The sequence below is a fragment of the Pseudophryne corroboree genome, chromosome 5, assembly GCF_028390025.1.
Source record: "Pseudophryne corroboree isolate aPseCor3 chromosome 5, aPseCor3.hap2, whole genome shotgun sequence".
Classification (NCBI taxonomy): Eukaryota; Metazoa; Chordata; class Amphibia; order Anura; family Myobatrachidae; genus Pseudophryne; species Pseudophryne corroboree.
Window position 1 is genome coordinate 278,444,438 of NC_086448.1, and position 24,821 is coordinate 278,469,258.

Consider the following 24,821-nt stretch of genomic DNA (forward strand, 5'->3'; position numbering starts at 1 on the left):
TAATTGATTTGATTGACCCTGCAATGGGGAACGCGGTCCGCCCGTGGCGTCCCCGTTGCTAGGGTCCAGGCGGCTAAGCACGCCCGGCGTCCTTGCGTTTCCAGGGAGCCGGCGGCTACGCGCGCACGGCGTCCCAGCGTTGCTAGGGACCCGGCGGCTAGCACGCTCGGCGTCACTAGTTGCTAGGCGCCGGGCCGCGAGGACATCGCGGACCCCGGCGCCTAACAATGTCGGCCCAATGGCTTAATAAACTGACACAGTTTTAAGGAATTCAGTACCAGTCTGGTGAGTGCCTCCGTTACCCCACTGCTAAATAGATAGATAGATAGATAGATAGATAGATAGATAGATAGATAGATAGATGATAAACGTAAATAATTTGTGATATCCTGGAAGAAGTAATGTGGTGTGACAGTACTTTGTAACCATTCAATTTGTTTTTGCTGTTAAAAATAGTACAGAAATTACAGTCATTTTTTCATATATTTCTTTCATGCAGTATTAAGTACTTTGAAATGTAGACAGCGAGATAAGTGATTGCTGGTACAAAGTTCGTGGTGCATGAAGAATCTAATGAACATGCTTAAATCAAAGAAATCCTCCTGAATTAGTGTGCTGACAATTGCATCTATATAAATAGACCCACAATACATAGCTGTATAACATAGCAGTACCTGCTTATATAGATAGCATCTTGGACAATAAAACATATTTATTAATTTCCTTGCATATAAACCATCTGGCAGAACTTCCAAAAATATTTTGTGAAAATGTGCATTTGCTATTCAGTGGAAATAGAATGTTCTTGACCACTGTATACAGTATTTCATTATTCAGTAAATGAGTGAGCAACAGGCAGCATGGAATCCACATATAGTCTTTTTCACCAGAATAATTATAATTTCTTGGGGGCAGTGTTGTTTCTACCTGCGGGCAAGCCATGCGATCGCACAGGGTGCCTGCTGCAACACCTGCTTGCTGCTATTACCTGCTCCGCTACTCCCACCCATAGTACTCCGCCCAGCGAGTAGAGTGCTGTGGACGGCAGGAGGGGGGCAGGTAATAGCATTGCTGGTGCCAACGAGCATTACTCCCCTGGCAATGAGCATTACACCACTGGCAACGAGCATGACACCCAGAGCATAAATACCCATGGCAACGAGTATTACATACCCCCTGGCAATAAGCATGACACTCAGAGCATGAAACACCTGGCAATGAGCATTACAACCCTAGCAATGAGCATGACACCCAGTCATACTTGCCTACTCTTCCGGAATGGCCGGGAGGCTCCCGAAAATCGGGTGACCCTCCCGGCCCCACGGAAGAGCAGACAAGTCTTCTGGTTTTTCAAGTTCCCCCCTGCCCGGCCACCCACTTTGAGAGTAAAGTGGGCGGTCCGGACAGTAGATGACGTGATTCTTGTTGAATCGCGTCATCATAGTCACGCCCCCTGCTGTAAAATGCCGGTTATCGCGGCATTACAGAGTGGGGGCGTGGTTTAAACGTGTAACGCTGTAACCCCGCCCTCGTTCTGCCCCTCCCCTCCTCCTCCCCGCCCCATTCCGCCTCCTCCCCGCCCCCTCCTTTCGACATTGCCAGCCCCTCCACTGAGCCGTCCTGGCAGCTCTCTCCCGGAGGGAGCTGCCAGAAAGTAGGTAAGTATGCACCCAGTGCATGAAACCCCTGGCAATGAGCATTACACCCAAAGCATGAAACCCCTGGCAATGAGAATTACACCTCTGGCAATGAGCATTACACCATTGGCAACAAGCATGGAACCCAGAGCATGAAACTCCTGACGAGCAAGGAAACCAAAGCATGAAACCCCTGGCAACGAGCATGTAATTTAAAAGTAATTAGAAGCCTTACTGTAGGGCATAATGTATCACGGGCATTAAGGTGTGTGGAATAATATGATGCATGGGCATAATATGGTGCATAGGGCATTACTGTGAGGGGCTTAATATGGTGGATTTTTTTTCTTTGCTGTGGTGGCCAAGGTCTGTTGGTGCAGGTCACAAACTGGGGTGTAAGGTAGTTTTTTCCTGCGAGACCACATCCATTTTAGTGAGGCTGTACCCATTTTAGCGAGGCCACGCCGGCTCGTGAAAAATTGTTTTTTTATGTTTTTTTTTTTTACTGTTCGCACTGGGAGCCATATTGTTTAGAAACAGCCTTGCTCGGGGACCTTTTTCATCTTCCAATAGAGCCTGTTACACATGTAGAAACTAGTCCATTCATTATACCAGAAGATGCCTGGTATTCAGCAAACTCCAAAAACTTTAATTTTTCAGTGTTTACCTACGGGAACCAATGTCATCATCAGATGGCATTGGTTCCTGGAACATAGGAAGGAGGCCTGGGTTTGTGAAGAGAGCTTTCAGCCGTAACTAGACTTTTTGGTGTCCTGTAGTGTGCAGCGGCACACTATCCCTTGCCGACACAAACTAGGGCTGGTCAGGAGATGTCAGGCTTCAAAGATGAGGGAAGAGGAAAGCTACAAGTGAAAGTAATTAAAACAGATATAATTGACAAGTTCTGCCAACAGTGTCCCCTACCCTGCAGCAATGTGTGCCTGGCACACTTCGCACCACTCTAGTTACGGCCCTGCTGAGTAGATTCCTCCACTGTCTCCACATTCAGGTCAATTGTGCGCAGAAGGCTGGCACAGGAGAATACTGTAAGTACCACTACTACTTCGGCAGCAGCTCTAAGGATCGCGGCCGATGATAATTAGGCTCCTTAGTCTTATATCCACTGTTACAGAGAGAAACTAACTATACATTTACACTATCTTCTAGCAGACTTTTTCGGCTGAGTGGTGATTATTCCTCACTAGCTTTACTAGTTAATCATAGGTAACCAAATACATAAACACACTGGTGTTGCGACGTTGCATAATTGAATAGACCTGCGGTTTAATGCTTCTGTGCAAAAGGTGCTGCTGCTTATCATAGATGCATCACTGGTCCAGCTTCCACAAAATGTGATGAAGTGCACAGCCTAGGGGTGTGTGACCGCATAGACCAAAAGAAAACCATCTGCTCCTACTGTACCTAATCACTTTGTCCTCCCCATCTGAAAATATATTGTGACTTTGTTGCCTATTTCAGCCAAAGCATGGCCTTAAATTGTCTAATACTACCAGGACTACTCCTTCCCTCATCTTTAGCATTAATCCACTATTTATTATTTATGAGACTAAAATTGCATTATTATTGCATTACCAAGTATCCCATGGGCCATACTACCCACATCATCATCATCATCTTTCTCCTTATACTAGTCATTATTGTAACTATAACACCCATTAATAAGTTCTTCATTGCTTTAATAAAAAGGGATTTCTCATAATTCTTCTATAAGAATTGTCTTTTTTGTCATAATTTTTCTTCAGGTTCCCAAAACTGTATATTGGGTCTGATTCAGATGTGGCTGGAGTTGTTATGGCTTCGGCTTACATGGAAGCAGCAGCAGTAGCACTAATATATTAATTAATGCAGCAGAAGGCATCACGCCAACTGCTTGCATTAGTGATCTGAGCTGTGTCCTAGGATCAGTGGTGCAAGTGTGGTGGAAGGGGGAGGTACGGCGTACCTTTAAGAAATAGGTTGCCGGTACCCCATACTGTTGGATCATTTCACCGCCTCCAATTTCTGTGCATGAGCCGCCAAGCAAGTTATTGTGCTCGACAGCATGACTCCTCCTAGCTCCTACTGTTTTTTCCAAGTCAGAGCTGCCATGAGCGTGAACCTAGCATCACATCACACTTTGTCACCTGGCATGAAGAGGAACGTGCTGCATAGTTCATGTGACCGATGCCAGAGTCCTAACACCACTCAGAATCCCGGTGCCGGAATGCTGACCACCAACATCCCGAAGGTATGTATAAGGGTGATGGTTAGGATTAGGGCCTGGGAAAGGGGAAATTAGGGTTAGGCACTAGAGGGAGGGGGGAGTTAGCCATAGCCTTCAACCCCCCCACCCCCAAAGTCTTAGCTTTAGCCGCCACCCGCAGTGACTTAGCTTTAGCCGCCATATTCACTATCTTAGCCCCAGCTGCCACCCCAGATGGGTTAGGGTAGGGGACAGGGGATGGGTACAATTATTACTCCGTCCCCTGTCGCCATTCTAATTGTCGGGATACCAGTGTTGGTCATGTGACCGCCCGCATCCTGACCGCCGGCCTCCAGTATCACACCCATTTTGAATATCATTATCCAATACAATTGTTCAGTCAATGTTAATCCACAACACTAAATGTTTTTTATTGTATGTCTTTCATAGTTACATTGATTTCTACTGATTTATTCTGAATGCAAAAAAAATGAGGCTTATTGTGTTCAGTTTGGAAAATGTTATAATATACTGCTTGCACAGACGGACCTTGGGGGTAATTCTAAGTTGATCGCAGCAGGAAATTTTTTAGCAGTTGGGCAAAACCATGTGCACTGCAGGGGGGGCAGATATAACATTTGCAGAGAGAGTTAGATTTGGGTGGGTTATTTTGTTTCTGTGCAGGGTAAATACTGGCTGCTTTATTTTTACACTGCAATTTAGATTGCAGATTGAACTCACCACACCCAAATCTATCTCTCTCTCTGCACATGTTATATCTGCCTCCCCTGCAGTGCACATGGGCCCTCATTCCGAGTTGTTCGCTCGCAAGGCGATTTTAGCAGAGTTACACACGCTAAGCCGCCGCCTACTGGGAGTGAATCTTAGCTTCTTAAAATTGCGAACGATGTATTCGCAATATTGCGATTACAAACTACTTAGCAGTTTCAGAGTAGCTTCAGACTTACTCGACATCTGCGATCAGTTCAGTGCTTGTCGTCCCTGGTTTGACGTCACAAACACACCCAGCGTTCGCCCAGACACTCCTCCGTTTCTCCAGCCACTCCCGCGTTTTTTTCGGAAACGGTAGTGTTTTTATCCACACGCCCATAAAACGCCGTGTTTCCGCCCAGTAACACCCATTTCCTGTCAATCACACTACGATCGCCGGAGCGAAGAAAAAGCCGTGAGTAAAAAAACTATCTTCATAGCAAAATTACTTGGCGCAGTCGCAGTGCGAACATTGCGCATGCGTACTAAGCAGAAAAACGCTGCGATGCGAAGAAAATTACCGAGCGAACGACTCGGAATGAGGGCCCTGATTTTGCCCAACTGCTAACAAAATTCCTGCTGCGATCAACTCAGAATTACCCCCCTTGTCAGAGCAAATTTTTGCAAGCAAATTCATATTAATAGACAGCTAACAACTATACTCTCCATATACTGAAATATAAACACCCAGTTTTTTATGATCAGAATGTGGTAAAAATCTGTTAAAGATAACTGGATGTGTGTGGATACTATTTTTACTTACTTGTCCCAAAGTGCACTCCATGCCACCAAGGAAATCTGCATCTTTCAGGCCGTTGTGATTGCTGCTAATGTCATGAACTTCAAAACGTAGACGCTGAACTTCTTCAAAATAAAAGTCCACTGTGAAGATTTTAGAGAAAATAGGGTTGATGCATGTTCTGATGACCTCTGTTCTGTCCACCTGTAAGTGAATAGTGAAAGTATGAGAACATTTTCATATTATATTTGTATTTAATAAAACATAAAGAGAAAATATCCAGTTTTGCTACAATGAAACAATCCTCTAACTGACCATAAAAATACAGAGAAAAGAGCCCATAGGAACAATCTGCTCTTCATTATGACAGCTATCATGTTGACAGTTGTACTGCCTGCACGTGAAATACTTGAACCTTCTAACCGCTGAGGATTGCCCTGTGTACGCATCAGTGATAATAACCACATAAACCTTAATGAAATAACTACATAGAGACATGGATTTGGCAGAAAGATGTTAGCTATTTTATTTAACTATAATATTTAACTATAACCATTTAATTGCTGTAAGAAGTTAACAGATAGTATGGTGGAAAAGAAAGAAGGAAAATCTGTCCAAACCCAAAACTCTCTAACCACTCTGGCCAGCTAAAAAAAAATCCTACTAAATACTGAATACTGTAATACAAAAATACCATCTAACATCTTCTAACTTGATTACCCACCCAATAGGGTGATGATGCTGCCCCCAGTCTGGTGTAGTCAACAGTCAACAAAAGTGAGCGCACCTAGAAACTACCAACAAATCAAAAGCAAACCAAGATCTGCACCAATAACAGGTAACTTGACATTCTTTTCCCACCGAAAATAGCCGACGAAGAGACCACAAACACACTGTACAAAAAAAGGGAGTGAGGGAGGGTGGGAGGACAGGAACCAAAGAGGCTGCCAACAACCATAAGCTACTGCTAAACAAACACCCACAATTTCTATAGGGCTAGCTTATCACCTGACATCCCCCACAGGCCCGCCCACACTCCATTCTAATTCAATCATTTTGTTCCCCTAAGTATTAACACTTCACTTGCCAACATCCCAACGCATGCCTTCCGGGATCCACATACTGCTTGCCAACATATTTTTGTCAACAAGCTTTATTCAACTACCTTAAAAAGTCAACAATATGCAAATCACTACATATTTAGGGAACAGAGATCATATAGATAAGTTTAGAACAAGTACAGATTGTATTAATACTTGTGGTCACAGATAGTCAGTGCACTTTGTAGTAAGCTCCTGAATTTGGATTATTGATAATGAAACTTAAATACCACTATATACTCGAGTATAAGTCGACCCGAATATAAGCCGAGGCACCTAATTCTACCACAAAAACCTGGGAAAACGTATTGACTCGAGTATAAGCCTAGGGTAGGAAATGCAGCTCTAGCCGTACACAGCCCTCAGTGCCAGATATGCCCCCACAGTGCCAGATATGCCCTCATAGTGCCAGATATGCCAGATATGCCCTCAGTGCCAGATATGCCCTCATGCTGCCAAATATGCCCCACAGTGCCAGATATGCCCTCATGCTGCCAAATATGCCCCACAGTGCCAGATATGCCCTCATGCTGCCAAATATGCCCCACAGTGCCAGATATGCCCTCGTGCTGCCACATATGCCCCTCATGCTGCCACATATGCCCCTCATGCTGTCACATATGCCCCCTCATGCTGCCAGATATGCCCCCTCATGCTGCCAGTTATGCCCCCTCATGCTGCCAGATATGCCCCCTCCCTAAGTGCCAAATATGCTCCCCCAGTGCCTGTTACTTACCCCTCCGTCGATCCTGCGCTGTCTTCTGAAGGAGGGACACGGAGCGCACAGCGCGCGCCTCTCCTGTGTCCCTCCTGCATCTCCGGCGGCCGCAGCGGGTCTATTAAAGGAAGTGCCGGTTCGTGATCAGAGGTCACGAACGGGTACTTCCTTTAATAGACCCGCCGCTGCCGCCGGAGATGCAGGAGGGACACAGGAGAGGCGCGCGGTGTGCGCTCCGTGTCCCTCCTTCACACTGCTCTGCCTGTCACACTGACTGACTCGAGTATAAGCCGAGGTGGCTTTTTCAGCACAAAAAAAAGTGCTGAAAAAGTCGGCTTATACTCGAGTATATACGGTAACTGTTTATGGAATCGGCTGTACCAGATTCTAAACCACTTATATGAACTACTGACTATAGCTAAAAACTAAGGTGCATATTTTAATAAAAATTATAATTTGCAGGTTAACCCCTAAAATGGGCAAATATTTAGTATCCACAGGATTAAGAAAGAGGGATCAAAGCAGATGGCTGATTCTATTTCGGAGTGGGAGAAGGGACCTTCTGACGTATCTAGGGGAGGAGACACGTCACCAGGGGGAGGAGCTACGGGCGAACAGGGTACCCGAAAAGTACCCTCGTGGGCTCGCTTCGCTCGCCACGCTTCGGGCTAAACCACTTATATGAACTACTGACTATAGCTAAAAACTAAGGTGCATATTTAAAAAAAAATAATAATTTGCAGGTTAACCCCTAAAATGGGCAAATATTTAGTATCCACCGGATTAAGAAAGAGGGATCAGAGCAGATGGTTGATTCTATTTCGGAGTGGGAGAAGGGACCTTCTGATGTATCTAGGGGAGGAAACACGTCACCAGGGGGAGGAGCTACGGGCGAACAGGGTACCCGATAAGTACCCTTGCGGGCTCGCTTCGCTCGCCACGCTTCGGGATCGGTGGCTCGCTTCGCTCGCCACCTGATTACTAAAGGTAATAGTTGGTGGCGTGGATAGTAGAGGAACTATCCCGCTGGCCTTGCTCCTCCCCCTTGTATTGTGACTCCTCCCCCAGACGGAAAAGGTCCCTTAGCCCACTTGATTCTAGCATCTACCCAGAGCAGATATCTTTAATATTTCAATTTCTGACTGCAAAGCAGCCCCATAGGCTTTTATGGGGGCTGCTAAGATGACAGATTTTACCAAACTTCAGAATGCGTAGAGCTTTATGATCAGACGGCCACATTTGCTTGGTAGGCTTGCCAAGTCTGAACCCAGAAACATAGTGATAGCATAAGAACTATATAAAATTTGATGAAAATTTGTATTTTTATGCTGCAAATCTCATCATTAATATTGTATTCCATACGCATATAAAATGCAGTGTATGGTAAATAGGCCTCTAAGACAGATGTTCCCAAACGCAGTCCTCAACGCACCCTAACGGTCCAGGTCTTAAGTATATCCATGGCTCAGCACAGATAGTTAGATCAAACTGACTGAAGCGCTAATTAAGTCACCTGTGGTGGTGCATAGATAAACTTAGTACCAGGACCGTTAGGGTGACTTGAGGACTGAGGGGAAGATGTATTAACCTGGAGAAGGCATAAGGAAGTGATAAACCAGTGATAAATGCAAGGTGATAAATGCACCAGCCAGTCAGCTCCAATATGTAAATTAACAGTTAGGAGCTGATTGGCTGATGCATTTATCACTGGTTTATCACTTCCTTCTGCCTTCTCCAGGTTAATACATCTGGCCCTGAGTTTGGGAACCTCTGCCCTAAGACATATTTTAGATTTGAGAAAATTCATTGCACATCATTTCAATTCTCAAGATAAAGAGAAAAAGAGACTGCAATGATATAACTATGGCTGTCAAAATTAAATATCCCTTTCCAGAGCATGGACCGAGTTCTAAGGTTTGAAAGGAAGAGACATTTGGATAATAGGTGCGTTAGAGGATGTGCTAGCCATTTATTTGAAAAAACAAACAAAAAAAAAACCCACATTATTGGTTAGCTAGTAGATTATATTTACCTGGAGTAGTATATGTCCTAAATATTATTGACAGGTATATATATCATCCTACAATCAAATAAGTAGATGATGTGGCAGTATAGGATACTGTCACTTATTGGCAATATTATACATTACATTATAGAAGTGATTTATTGCAATAGTTAAATCATCCCCACAAAGGTCCTCAATAGAAATGACCGACATTGTCAAAATTATTTGTCTTTTCCGCATTTTGCCAGCCTAGAAATATACAGTAGCTCGTTTTCAATCATACTGGAATTACACCACAAAGCAGAATGAATTGACTGTCATTGTCTCTGCTTTATTCAAAGGCAATAAATTCCATGAAGTGCAAATTCACAGACACAATGCAGCATTGCTTTTTGTAGAAAGGCAAAGCAAATGCGGAACTTGAAAATTTCCTCACTGAAACTTTGAACTTCTGCAAAACTTGTGTAATATGAAATCAAGCAGAAATTTTGCTCATCTCTAGTCCTCATGACATCAGATTATATGTTACAATCTATAGAAAAGACCTCCAAATTGTCACATGAAAACACTGAAACAAAGCACTTATCAGTATCACAGAGAGAACAGCCAATATGACTGCATATTCAGATACTGTATGACTGCTGAGACAACATCTGTCAAAGTGACAGAATTCAAAGCATCTCCAAAAAATGTAAAATGTTGTGTAAAATTATGCCTTCTGACCAAGGCCGGCTCTACCATTAGGCAGCTTTAGGCGGCTGCCTAGGGGTGCCAGTCACTGGAGGGCACTACTGAATTCATCTACCAAAAAACTGAAGGATGTGTCTGTATGTGTCATGCTCGGCGTAAGTTGGGGTTCCGACAACCGAGTTTTGGCTGAAGGGACAGCTACCTGTGAGGACAGTAAACGAGGTGGCTGAATGGGTGGAAGCCAAACTAAGTGTTAACGTTGGCCGGAGGGCGTAAAGAAACGAGGACTTCGTAGGAAGATAACCGTAGTTTTAATGAATAATCAAACTGTACATGAATATTGGAGAAATAGCAGAAACTGGGAGAATTAGAGTCTATGGTTAAATGACTTGAAGAGTGAAGCTGAAGAACTCCGGTAAAGAGGAACTGAAGACTGTGTTTTATGATTAAAGATGAGGCTGAAGAACTTGGACTTTGATTGGGAAGACTGTGGTTTGTGACTGAAAGATGAGGCTGAAGAACTTGGACTTTGAATAAATGAAGACTGTGGTTTGTGATTGAAAGACGAGGCTGAAGAACTTGGACTTTGAATAAATTAAGACTGCTGCGGGAACCGCCGTTAGCACCTGGAGATCCTATACGACCTGGAACCCCGTGAGCGCTTCCACGAGTGGCAACGGACTTAGACAGCAGGACTGCAGCAGCGTTTAGGTAACCGATGGATGAGAGCAACCAGGACCAGGGAACCAGAAGTAACCTGGGAGCACAGAGCTGGAGAACCTTTCACATGGAGGTAACTTGAAGCACTGGCACTCTCCCTCTGAGCCAGCCCCCTTTTGTAAGGGGAGAACATGCAGGATTGGCTGAACACAGATTGGGAACTTCATTGGTAATACTCTGGTCTCCAACATGGCTGCCCCAGCACAGGAGACATACTGTGTCATGCTCGGCGTAAGTTGGGGTTCCGACAACCGAGTTTTGGCTGAAGGGACAGCTACCTGTGAGGACAGTAAACGAGGTGGCTGAATGGGTGGAAGCCAAACTAAGTGTTAACGTTGGCCGGAGGGCGTAAAGAAACGAGGACTTCGTAGGAAGATAACCGTAGTTTTAATGAATAATCAAACTGTACATGAATATTGGAGAAATAGCAGAAACTGGGAGAATTAGAGTCTATGGTTAAATGACTTGAAGAGTGAAGCTGAAGAACTCCGGTAAAGAGGAACTGAAGACTGTGTTTTATGATTAAAGATGAGGCTGAAGAACTTGGACTTTGATTGGGAAGACTGTGGTTTGTGACTGAAAGATGAGGCTGAAGAACTTGGACTTTGAATAAATGAAGACTGTGGTTTGTGATTGAAAGACGAGGCTGAAGAACTTGGACTTTGAATAAATTAAGACTGCTGCGGGAACCGCCGTTAGCACCTGGAGATCCTATACGACCTGGAACCCCATGAGCGCTTCCACGAGTGGCAACGGACTTAGACAGCAGGACTGCAGCAGCGTTTAGGTAACCGATGGATGAGAGCAACCAGGACCAGGGAACCAGAAGTAACCTGGGAGCACAGAGCTGGAGAACCTTTCACATGGAGGTAACTTGAAGCACTGGCACTCTCCCTCTGAGCCAGCCCCCTTTTGTAAGGGGAGAACATGCAGGATTGGCTGAACACAGATTGGGAACTTCATTGGTAATACTCTGGTCTCCAACATGGCTGCCCCAGCACAGGAGACATACTTAGCTGTTAGCACACAGCTTTAGCCAGCTTCTGTCTCTGACACACTATACTGTGACACCACCAAAGGACCTTAATGCAGCGATCCCAGCCGCAGCGCCCGGCTCTCCTGACCCTCGGCCCCCGGCCCTTGGCAGCCGCACATCTGTCCAGGAGGACCCGCCGCCAGCAGCTCCCTGCCGCCGCAGCCGTGGAAACCAACGGGACGGTAACACGCAGGAGCACCCGCCAGAGGTAAGGCTCCGAAGCCTGACAGTATGCGGGTTAGTAATGAACTTACAGATGTGGGGTTGGAACACAATAAGAAGCAAACAAATATTTGTATGTGCATATATATTTATGTATACGCACATATAATTAAAGGGACAGCCGGCATCCTGAATATTAGTGTGTCGGGAGGTTTTGGGTTAGGATGCGGGGAGGTAGGGCTAGGGTAAGAGTAATTAATTACATTTAAAATGTTGGTATTATGGTTGTCAGGATGCTGCTGTCGGTATTCTGACTGGCGGCATTCCGTACCCAGCCCTAATTAAATACCCACACCAGACCCCATATACAGTATTATACAGCATATTAAGAATAGACGGCACTTAAGGACTTTAAAGTGAAAGTATATCGTGAACAAAGTCACTAAATTTTGTAACTTGTTTACAATATATTTTGTCACTTTAAAAGTCCTTGAGTGTTGTCCCTTTTCTCTGTATATGTATAATGATGCAATTCACCGCAGCCCTCCTAGTGGCCACCTGCATCGCCCCTGGGAGGTGGGGGGGAGGGGGTTTTGCAGGTTAGGGGGCGCTAGGGTGAAGATTTGCCTAGGGTGCAGGGAGTCCTTGCACCGGCCCTGCTTCTGACACCGTTGATTACTTTTTCCATATTACACTGTATTACAGTCCGATCTTAGAACATAAACTCATTTCATCAAGGTCTTTAACATTTGTTTTTTTTGCTGCCCCAAAATGCAATAAAATGATCCACCTGCTTCTTTTTTGTTGCCCCGAAATGCATTAAAATTGTCCCTCTACCTGGGACTTTTTGGTTAATCCAGTGCACCTTGTTACCTTGTTAGTGCATGAGGTGCAAAGATAAATCCATCAGGTCAATTGTAATTGTTTCTGCTTATTGTTGGAAATGTGTGTTAATATTGTAGTGCTGTATATAGTAAGCACACACCAACGGATGACTCAAACTATGAACAGCCCAGTTACTTAACCAGTGGTGTTGATTTATTGATATATAGCAGGTACAGCCGTACTCACTGTTACATGTACACTGGTGATGGAGCGGAGCTTGAACGGAGTGGGATTTCATACAGTTTACCAGGCAGTGAGTGTATGCTGCAAACGGGTAGCAGTACAGGATGCTGGGACACCATTACAGCAGGTAATAATCAAGTTTCTCATAGGAGTTAATTAGGAGACTTCTGTCTTCCACCATGTCACTTTCACAGTAAAGGCAAAATGACCGCTGCACATGCTCAGTAGAGATCTCAGTGGCCATCTTGGGATAGGACATGTAGCCTCCCTAGAGGACTAAAAGACTGGAGTCTGTGCAGTAATGCACTCCTCTTTCAAATAGAAATGAACGTGCTCGGTTCTCTGAAAACCGAGCCCACTCGAACTTCTGAAATCCAATGGATCCGAGCCTTGGCTTGGGTTTTCCTGTCAGGCTTGGTTTCTAAATCGAGGCAAAATGTCTTCAGCCTGGTGTTGGATTGCGTGGGTTTTGAAATCAACATAAGTCCCTCCTGCAGTGATTTGGTTGCCATTTCACACAGGATGCCAGAAGAAGAGCACACACTAGATTGCCAGGGCAGAAATTAATTACTATATCAGTCCTGTATTATACTGGTGCACATCCCAGAGCTGCTAAGGGCAGGGTTAACCATCATCAGGGCCGGTTCTAGACCTAGAAAAGTTTCCTGTAGTGCCCCCCCAGGTAAAATAGAGTTGGGGCGTGGCTTCTTCATAGGGAAGGGGCATGGCCACAGTTATCCCCCTGTAGCTGTGCCCCCACTAGATGTGCCTCCAGTAGCTGTACCCCCTGCAGCTGTGCCCCCTGTAGCTGTACCCCCTGTAGCTGTGCACCTTGTAGCTGTGCCCCCATTAGATTTACCCCCAGCAGCTAGGTCCCCAGCAGCTGTGCCCCCTGTAGCAGTGCCTCCAGTAGATTTGCCCCCAGTAGCTGTGCCCCTTGTAGCTGTGCCCTCAGTAGATTTGCCCCCAGTAGCTTTGCCACCTGTAGCAGTGCCCCCAGTAGTTGTGCCCCCTGTAGCTGTGCCCCCAGTTGATTTGCCCCAGTAGCTGTACCCCTTGTAGCTGTGCCCCCTGTCGCTGTGCCCCCTGTAGCAGTGCCCCCAGTAGTTGTGACCCCTGTAGTAGCGCCGCTTGCTAACACCAAATATACTTACCAGCACTGCTCCTACTTCCGGACCGCTGCTGCGCTGTTCTCCGTCTCCGCCGCCGGCTCCTCTCTATGGGAGAGACGTCATGACGTCTCTCCCATAGCAGCGCTGCACAAACACTAGAGGTCAATTATGACCTCTAGTGTCTGTCACTGGAGCCGGCTGCAGCGGGCGCCCACACAGCCCACGGCGCCCAGGGCAAAAAGCCTGCTTGCCCATGGCAAGAGCCGCTACTGACCATCATTTACCCTTTATTGGTGCACAGCATAATTTCGGTGTATTTTTAGTCAAAACCAGGTCCTCCTAATCTTAGTGCATAGTGCACAACTGGTGCATTTGTTGTCATTGCCTACGTTGCAGCCCAGAGCTCCACATAGAGCAGCATTAACCGTTTTTTGGTGCACATTGCTAGTCTTTTAACTTTCTGGACCATAAGTGTGTTCTCTCCTCTAATTAGGGGACCCCAATATCTGTGTATTGTGTTTTTGATTGCTGATGATTTCCATCTGTTACTATCTAGCAAAGAAATTAGATACTTTGTACTTGTTTTAAAGTAAACAATACATTGATATACAGTAGTTGCATTTAACCCACTCTGTTTTATGAAGGATTTTAGAACCCACGGACATCACTGAAACAGTTACTTGAGTGTCTCTTTAGTATCTGAAACACACTGTTGCATATATACGTCTTTTGTTAAAGACCATTTGTAAACCCTTTATATATATATATATATATATATATATATATATAGGGTCAAAGCAATGTGCGGCACTCAGGATTGTAGAAACAAATGATCACCACTGGCTGTCCAATCAACGTTTCAATTTTACTTGAAAATTGTCATCAGGATAGATCTATCCTGATGACAATTTTCAAGTAAAATTGAAACGTTGATTGGACAGCCAGTGGTGATCATTTGTTTCTACAATCCTGAGTGCTGCACATTGCTTTGACCCTATTTGCCATTTTGGAAAGTGAGGGCACCAGGGATCACAGCACAAGTTATTGGAGTGCCGGACCACTTGCAGCATATATATATATATATATATATATATATATATATATAAAACTTCAAGTCCTTAGTGTTAGAACTTTTAGTAGGCATAGCGCTAATAGTACAATTATGATTTAATTAGATTTCTTATGCTTTTCTATTAAGGTTCCTCACATTATATTCAGAGATCCTGTGAGATAGAGAATGCACATTTTATCCTGTCTACATTACCTGATAGTCTGTCCTTCTCCACCTGTTTTTGTTGGTAAATAAAAAATATTCTTTGTGATATTCAGTATCTGTAATTATTTATATAAACTAAGGTTGAAACACATTCCCACTTAGCACTCTATATATTGCTTTTGTACAAACCAAGCACTTCAGCCACAAAAGCGTCAGTCCCTGTCACTGATGTGCTTGCTATGTCAAACTGTGCGTGTCCTTTTTTTTTATTTGTATAATATATTTATTGAGAATAAAAGACAGACATTTACATATGAAATATGAAACATAGGCACACATATAGCACGGCAATAATACATAGACAATCCACACAGAAAAACAAAATAATGACACATAAAACATTCAAAGTACAATAGCATGAGGTAAATGTTGCAGTGAGAAGCATAGACTTGCCAGAAGTGTATAGACGCATCACAAAAGTTTCCTAGCTAACCTGGCTAAAAAGGAGGTTTATCATTTTCTAGAACAGCCATATTATACCATGTGGTAAGGTGAACCACCTTCCGATTACGATCCTTTTCAACAGTTGGAAAAGTAAGAATATAGGGCAAACAAATATAAAAAAAACTTGGACGCTCTTGACTCTGCATCTAATGCACACTCAACCCAATCCATCTGATAAACATACAGTATAACGCCTCGGAAGCAAACACAAAGAAAAATGGTCAGGTTGGATCCATTTGGAAAGAATGGGTTTTTTTTGGCCACTGCAGCTACAGTATCTTGGCTCATAAACGACGTATACTAATAACAGGTGTAAAAGGGCATGGAGGGGGATAATGATTCCACAGAGCCCAAGATTCGTTCACTGTAAATGATATGTGTCAGATATTATTAATATAGAGCTGTACCTCTTTCCAAAATAGTTAAACAATATCACAAGACCACAAACAGTGAAGGATATCCACCTCCGGAAAAGAGAGCATTTAAAACAATTTGAGTTCTCTGATATGCCCATAATGTGACATAATTTGGGTGTATAATAGGCCCTATGTAAAATGTTATATTGCATTTCCATAAAGGAAGAAGAAATCAATTATTTATTCAGTAAAACAGAAGACTTAATTATGGTTTACAGTGAAAGGTCAGGGAAAGAAACATGCCATTTAACTAAGCCAGTGGTAACCAGTGACAGGTCAAGTCTTTTGCTGATCTGTTCGTAAATCAGAGAGGTGGAGGAGAGTGGACATCCCTTACGGCTCAATATTAAAACATCTAAGGAGTTAAGGTGCATACACACGGTGAGATTCGGACTTATCCGATTCTCACCGTGCGACAGGGGGCCGGGTCGGCACTTAGCCAGTATCGCAAGCACATAATGAGTGTGCTTGCGATGCTGGCTATGTGCGATTTTGGCTAAGTGTCAATCCTGACTATCTCTTCTATAGAGATAGTCAGGATTGACTTGCCTGCACAGCCTATTTTTTCTGCCGATGCCGACCGCGCGGGGCCGCGCATCGGCATCGGATCGGGATCGCAAGGTGACTGTCACCTTGCGATCTGCACTATCTTTTCATCCGATTCTGACTATATAGTCAGAATCGAATGAAAAAATCTTACCGTGTGTACACACCTTTAGTCCTATCAATCGATGGAAGGTCAGTCAATAACTTTAAAATATAACTATGAGATTGAAAATAAGCAAATCATGGGATTGATATCTGGCGATGTGAGTCCCTAAGGCTGGATAGGTCAATAACAGAGAAGCCGTCCTTATCAAAGAATTGATATACTAGACGAAGTCCCCGGAGGTGCCAAGTATTAAAGATAATGTGTGTGTCCTTTTTAATGTCCCACATAAGAGTGGATGGTAGGGTACAAGGACAATTCCATCTTGCTCCATTTTTCTGCCACTGCTGTATGGCAATGTTTCATAGCTGTACTATAAACTGTCGTATGTTGGCCCTCATTCCGAGTTGTTCGCTCGGTATTTTTCATCGCATCGCAGTGAAAATCCGCTTAGTACGCATGCGCAATGTTCGCACTGCGACTGCGCCAAGTAACTTTACTATGATGAAAGTATTTTTACTCACGGCTTTTTCTTCGCTCCGGCGATCGTAATGTGATTGACAGGAAATGGGTGTTACTGGGCGGAAACACGGCGTTTCAGGGGCGTGTGGCTGAAAACGCTACCGTTTCCGGAAAAAACGCAGGAGTGGCCGGAGAAACGGTGGGAGTGCCTGGGCGAACGCTGGGTGTGTTTGTGACGTCAACCAGGAACGACAAGCACTGAAATGATCGCACAGGCAGAGTAAGTCTGGAGCTACTCTGAAACTGCTAACTCGTTTGTAATCGCAATATTGCGCGTACGTCGGTCGCAATTTTAAGAAGCTAAGATTCACTCCCAGTAGGCGGCGGCTTAGCGTGTGTAACTCTGCTACATTCGCCTTGCGAGCGAACAACTCGGAATGAGGGCCGTTATCCAGTATTGTATCCAGTATAAAAAGGGAATGACAAGGGTGCCTTTACTTCCATTTTTTTATGTATGTTTTTTTTTATTATTTGTTAACTAGTGTATTTTCACCAGTTCTATGTTACATTAGAAGGTAGGTTTATCTTTAGAGATATTATGGGAAACAATGAATATGGAGTTATTAGGGGGTACCTGGTAAACATTTACATGCAAGCCCATATTTTTTTGGGGGGGGATGTAATAGAGCGTGAGAATCGGAGAGTGAGAGATTTTGTGAGAGTTCTTCTGTTTTTTTAAAGCGGCAATCATTTACATGGTGGTGTGTCTAGAACCCCCAGCAGTGTTACTGTAAGCAGGGGTGCAGAAAGTGGATGTCTCAATGCTTGCACATTCAGACACAGGCATCTGCACAAGGGGAATGCTGAAACTAGCATTTGCATATTATCGCTCCTGCTACTCCGCCAACAGATGCAAGTGCAGAGGCAGCAGCGTCCCCTGGGCACCAGGCCCTCTGTGTTTAGAAACTTCAGTTCCACCTTCAAGTTTTCCTGTGTTCTTCAGTAGATATTTCCCAAATCTCCATTACTGTACTCAGTGTTTATACAACTCACTGATAACCCTGTAATACTGCTGCTGTACCTGTATTATATCTTCCAATTGTTCCTGCTTATGAACTTGGAGAACTTGTATTTATTACACAGCTTAACCTACAATTACCAGTTACTGTTATAACCATATTATTTGTCTCTTGTTCCTGCAAAACCTCAACTACTTGTATTATTACCACCACAGCTTAACCTGTAATTACCTACTCCTGTTACACCAGTGTTGATGTGCAATTGGTAACCTATTGTGCTCATGTTCTCCCGGTCTCTGCTCCACTACCCGTGTAATAAATACAAGGGTATACAATATGACTTACACATTTATTTGGGAGTATGAGCAAGAAGCATCCAAGTGACAAACAATGAAGCAGGTAGCAGGTTTGCCTATATTTATGTACAGCCCCACCATTCAGTAATTCTTGATAAATATTAACATTGAGAGTAGCTGCTAAACAATTACAAACATTTGGTTGTAGGTGGTAGCTGGTAGGGAAATATCTGAATGGCAGCATCTCTCTGAGCACTAAATCAGAAACATTATATATAGTGTTACACAGATTACATGAGCCAATAATTCAAAGTTCTTTATCAATATGAAGATCAACGTGATCTAAAATGAAGGTACATTTGTGAATCTTGAAATAATCCTTTTTCACTTATACTTTAGCTGATCATGAGATATAGAAGACCACATAAGGCATCAGATACGGTCAAATGATTTTTCTGTTTAGACACAACACTGACTTTCTCTCTCGCTGTCTACAGAATAGCTGTTGACCTCAATCAGTAATGGAGCATAAAGTCTAACTATCACAGGAAAAGACTATAATGGCTGATACAAGGGACAGATAACAATACACAATAAATTGCTCTGGAAGCCTTACACATAGACAACACTTTATGGCAAAAGTTTACTGGTTCATAAAATGAAGCTAAAAAGAAGGATAAAACAGAATAGTGTTGTTGTCATTCAATAAATATGTGTTATATACTGTATACTCAAGTTATTTTATTTTCATTTTCATGTAGCAAAGTTATCCAACTCACACAAAGAGCAAGATACAAAAAAACAAAGCTTTAAATATATTTAAAGAACAATGTTTATCACTCAACCCCTCCCCCTTGTGGCTAATCGATACATTATGGCAGATTCAGAGGTGGCTGCTGCTGCGTCTTGTCAGGTCTCTGGGTTTGTCTGTCCCCGGCGGGGGCGCTAGTGGGTCAGTGTTGGTATGATGGATAAAACGTGGAGGCAATATAAAAGTCCTGCGCATGGGCGCTGATGTTTTATTATAACTGAGCAAATGGGATAACACAAAATGAACAGAAAACCGGTAATAGAATGACAATGATTGATAACTGCATTTGAATAACCGAGGTCTTTTGCAAAGGAAATATGAAACAACAAATACTGAAGATAGATGATATGAACTAAAGTCCAATAGCACTTGATAGCACACAGTCCCGGTATAACGAGAAATGGTAGCTTTTGAAACAGAACTCCGATATGTCTAAGAAACACACAGTCTCTGTGAAGCACACAAGTCCAGATAGCCTTGCTAGGCACAAGCAGGGAACAGTCTCTAAGCAACTAGTTGTAATACTGCTGAGATGCACAGATGGAATACTAATAGCAAGTGCACAGGTAAGATGGTAATACGAACACCTGAGGAGAATCTCTGCTGCTGGTGGATTGTGGCTGGATGTAATTGGAGTCCGGAGTTTAACAGGAGAACTGTGAGGATGAAGACTGGAACAAATGGAAGTAACCACGGGGATCGCTGGAAACAGGAACACAGGAACCAGGAGAACTTAGGCACAAGGTATGTGACTTGTTGTCCGAGGCAATGTGAGTGAGCCACAAGCTGGAAGTTATACCTCCTGCTCAGCAGTGATTGGGCACAAACTGCAGGCGGAGATACAGTGCTGGATTGAACACCAGAATCAGCTGCGTGCAGGTGTCATGGTAACGTTCACACAGGCTGGACATCAGCACGCAGCAAAACCCGCACAGGACCAGACTTCAGGAGTACTCAGCAATGCGGAAGAGAACGCTCGGGGTTACTACACCCATGCAGCCGCAACTGGGGCCATGACCTCCGGAGGCCCGCACACCAGCGCGCTGGTAAGTGAGACGTAGCAGAGCGCCGATTCCTGACATGTCTATTGGCAGTCATTTCTCTGCGACTTTATGGAAATTATGCTACAAAGTCCTTCCCTTGTGTATGTCCATGCAGCTAAATGTGCAAGGTCTGAGACGCCCACTGTTTGCCATCTGTCGCACCACCGAAACTTGCACTTACGTAACTTGAATAAAACGGCAAAGACAGACTTCTACAGAATAGGATCTCATACTCAGATTATGTATGTACTGAATTTTGTGTCTTAATTCATCAATGGCGTACTAAAGGCCTGATTCAAAGACTTACATACACCAGATCTTCTTGCAGCTGAGCGACTATCGTCAGTCGGCACATGGCATGTAACGGGGAGTGGTGGCAAAAAATACAACCGTAATGATTTCTAGAGTATGGATTCCAAATTCTTGATTTTAGAACAAATATAGCCAGTCCATGAAGAGGTCATAATTGGCACTTGACAAACTTTAATCTGACTCATACAAAGTGCATTGTATGTGATTCCTCAGTGATCACAGTAAGCCATTAGATGCGGCATTTGGACCAACCCGCAGCAGCTGAATGTCTTTTCCAAATGTTGGCTCCATTCCACTATCCAAGTCCCTGCTCTGCAGAGCACTGGAGTCAGTCCGGAGTCTTGGGGAGTGGCAGAAGTAGTTATACTAGCCATGAAAATATATGAACACATCTCTCTATGCACTGGGTAGTGGGCATGACACAGTGATGTACTGCATGCTTATTCCATCGCTGCTGCAAATGCCACAGTCACCTGGATTTGTATTGAGACACCCACCGGTGACTTTGCGAGTCCCAGTGGGTGCACACAAAGATGCAGTGTCGTCACAGAGCAGTCTATTATCAAACGTCTGAGTTAATAATCTGCGCATGCAGAGAGCAGTGCTTGCTGAACAATTTACAGTAAGTACTGCTTATGGTATAGGTAAGAGACATTACTTAGGTTAGCTACTTACTAAGTTCCTTTAACAGTTAAGTGAGATGTCACTAAATGCCCTTATTTAATAGATTTTAAAGGAACTGGGATATTCCCTAACGATGCATTTTTGAGACATAAAAGGGAATCAGTAACAATTGCTGGTGCACGGGATCCCGGCATTCATAATACAGAAGCCTGGATTCCGATGTAAGAAACCCTGACATGGGTATGTAGAGGGTATTTCCCCATCTCCCCTACCCTCTGGTCCTGTAGCCTAAAACTATCTTCCTCTTTTAGTGCCTGACCCTAACCCCCCCCCCCTCTCCCCCCCGAAGTGACTAAATCTCCGGATGCCAAAGGTAAGTAAGTACTGGCCTTGGGGTTAGGGTTAGGCACTAGGGGGATTGTTAGACTACAATGGTGGGGGAAGTTAGGGTTAGGCTGCAGGAGTGGCCTGTTATGGGTTATTCTGAGGAAAGCGGTAGTTAGGTTTAGGCTGCAGGGGGTGGGTTAGGGTTTAAATACTTACAGAGATCCATTGGACCATCGGGATTCTGCCATCTGTATTCGTGATCCTGACTGTTGGCTGGGTTTTCGTACAAACCCATCATAGGCCACACAGCTCAAACATGTCTCTGCTCCTTTGCAGCCTCTCTCCTGTTTTTCTCACTCTTAAACCGTCTCTGCTTCAGCATGCTACTCATGCCCTTTGTCTCTCAGGCACCCCTCTTTAACACCTCCCCCTTTCATTCTCAGCATAACCCCATCTTACCATCTTGTGCACAGTGCTGCACCCAGCCATTAACCACCCTAAGGGGGACATTTACTAAGCAGTGATAAGAGTAGAGAAGTGAGCCAGTGGAGAAATTGCCCCATCAACCAATCAACAGCTATGCATAATTTTATAGTATGCAAATTACAGATGTTACTTCAGTGCTGATTGGTAGCCATCCATGGGCAACTTCTCCACTCGCTCACTTCTCCGCTCTTATCACTGCTTAGTAAATGTCCCCCTTAGAGTATTCTGGGGGATGTAGTCTACAACACAGCCACAATCCTCTGTGACAAATAACAGGCTGTGAGGGGGCACAAACTAAAGTTATTCCTGCGCATTTGTGGGGTATTATATATGCAATACAACTTTTTTAATTGCCAGGAAGTATTTATAAAAATGTGTTAAGTGTGTAATATATTGTCTAATCATCTTGTTACTATGGACCCTATTCATATCTATTATGGGCCCGTTACACAAGCGGAAACGCAATTTTCGCATGTTTTTAGTAACGGGCCCGTTCATTATTACTATGGGGCCGTCTAGCATTCTGAACAAGAAACACTGGTATCCCCCAGCACACTGGATGACATCAGCAACAGTCTAGCATTCTAAAAAAACTGAAAGTTATCAGAATTTGTTTGCGGGAACCTACGCCTATGAACAGGAGGTCTGGGTTACAAAGAGGGACCAGAGTGGATTCTTCTGCCACTACCACACTGCGGCTGTGCGCATGCGTGAACTCAGGTTACACATGCACAGTCGGCTGCATTGACAGGGGTAAGTATCACTGCTATCACTTCTGTAGCAGTGTTAAGAAACACAGGGACACCTGCAGAGCAGCTGTCCCCACACTGAAGCATTACTCCAGTAAAGTTTTCACCGCAACAACTCACAATGATATTTAATACCCTATATCTTGAGAATTTTTATTCTAACAACTATAGAAGTACATGATATGTGGGTATGAAAGAGAGAAATCTATTTGACTGTCAAATGAGAGGTGTCAGTGGCAATTGTGGTTCCACAATAAAGATGCCTTTTAACTTTCACAACATATCTTGGTACAGAATTTCTCCACACTATGAAAATACACTATTGTAGGATCTATGCATACCTCCCAACTTTTGATTTTGCTAAAGAGGGACACATGCACGGCGATGCCGCACGCTCCCTAAATGGGGGTGTGGCCTAAGAAAAGGGGGAGTGGCTTCACAGAGGACCCGCGGTCGCGGGCCACGCCCCCCGTTTTCATCACTGAGGGGGCATGCCCAGCGCTCTGTGAGCCGCTGGCATGCCCCCTCTCCCTCTGACTCCAGTGAATAGACGCTGTGCGCAGGGCAGCGAGTGCATGAGTCTCCCGACTGCCCCCCCACCACCACCACCGCGGGACACTGCAGCCCGCGGGTGGGACAGCGGGACAGTCCCCAAAAAACGGGACTGTCCCGCGAAAATCGGGACAGTTTGGAGGTATGTTGATGCATATTGTAGCATATAACACTTTAGTTTAAGACTATAATTTTCTAAACAGCTGAAAGCTATATGTGATGTGCTAAGCTGTCATTGACAATATTCATTGACATGCTATGTTGCATTTTGTTCCATTTTACTTTTCTTTGCCATAAGGAAGCCCTAGCAAACTAAATAAGGCATCTGGAGCTCATTAAATAGCATTTAGTATCACTTGAGAATGACAGCAGAGTAATTTTATAGAAAACTTGCTTTAAACTGATTATAACTGAACACATAAAAAGCTCAGGGGTACAGGATCATCCTTGCTTCCTAATGGGCAAGAAGCACAAGGCATGGAAATATACATCAATAACAACATAAACAAAATATGTCATAGTCTAATAAATAAAAATGTACTGCACTGCACAAATCATAATGCATTTATTTCACTTTTGGACATACTGTAAATTCTCTTTATTGTTCTGGACAGAAAATATACACCTTCCTTTGACATACAGTTTTAGCATTTTCCTGACAGCAAAACTGTGGCAGGGCATGCTGGGAATTGTAGTTTCACAACAGCTGGAAGGCCGCAGGTTGGACATGCCTGACATAAAGCCTTACTAAATAATGGCAGCTATGTTTATTTCTATTCATCATTGTCCCCTGCTTCTTACTTGAGGTAACAACTGCAGCTTGTCCTAATTTGACCAAAATAAAGCTTCTCGTATTTACATTTCTATGGAATTCTGTCAATCAGGAGGAGCGCACTGGTTAGAATGTAGCTTTGCGCAGCTCCATTGTAACCAATGATGGGAACTTTGCGCTCCTCCTGATTGACAGGGCAGGAGCGCACAGCCAATCAGGAGAGTGCCATGACGTTTCGCACCCTGATTGGCTGCTGGGACCTTCACTGACAGATGTCACGGGGGTCCCGGCATTTGGGTAAAGGTGCGTGGCTCTGGTTTTGTATTTTGTTTTTTTTAACAAGTCCCTGGATTACGTCGAGAAAGAAGAGGACAGATCTACACCGGATTGTTTGTAAGTATAATTTTATTTTTACAGATAAACCGTGGATTCTACTAGTGATGAGCACCGGAAATTTTTCGGGTTTTGTGTTTTGGTTTTGGGTTCGGTTCCGCGGCCGTGTTTTGGGTTCGAACGCGTTTTGGCAAAACCTCACCGAATTTTTTTCGTCGGATTCGGGTGTGTTTTGGATTCGGGTGTTTTTTTCAAAAAACCCTAAAAAACAGCTTAAATCATAGAATTT

The 24,821-nt window shown here is 44.1% G+C and overlaps 1 protein-coding gene across 1 annotated transcript in view; it reads right to left on the bottom strand.

Moving 5' to 3' along the window:
* Positions 1-24,821, bottom strand: part of CPNE4 (copine 4) — a 900,265-nt gene that overhangs the window by 312,792 nt on the left and 562,652 nt on the right. Inside the window, exon 3 of the mRNA XM_063922365.1 lies at positions 5,375-5,554. Coding sequence (XP_063778435.1) covers positions 5,375-5,554 — 180 coding nt within the window. The remainder of the gene's footprint in view (positions 1-5,374; positions 5,555-24,821) is intronic.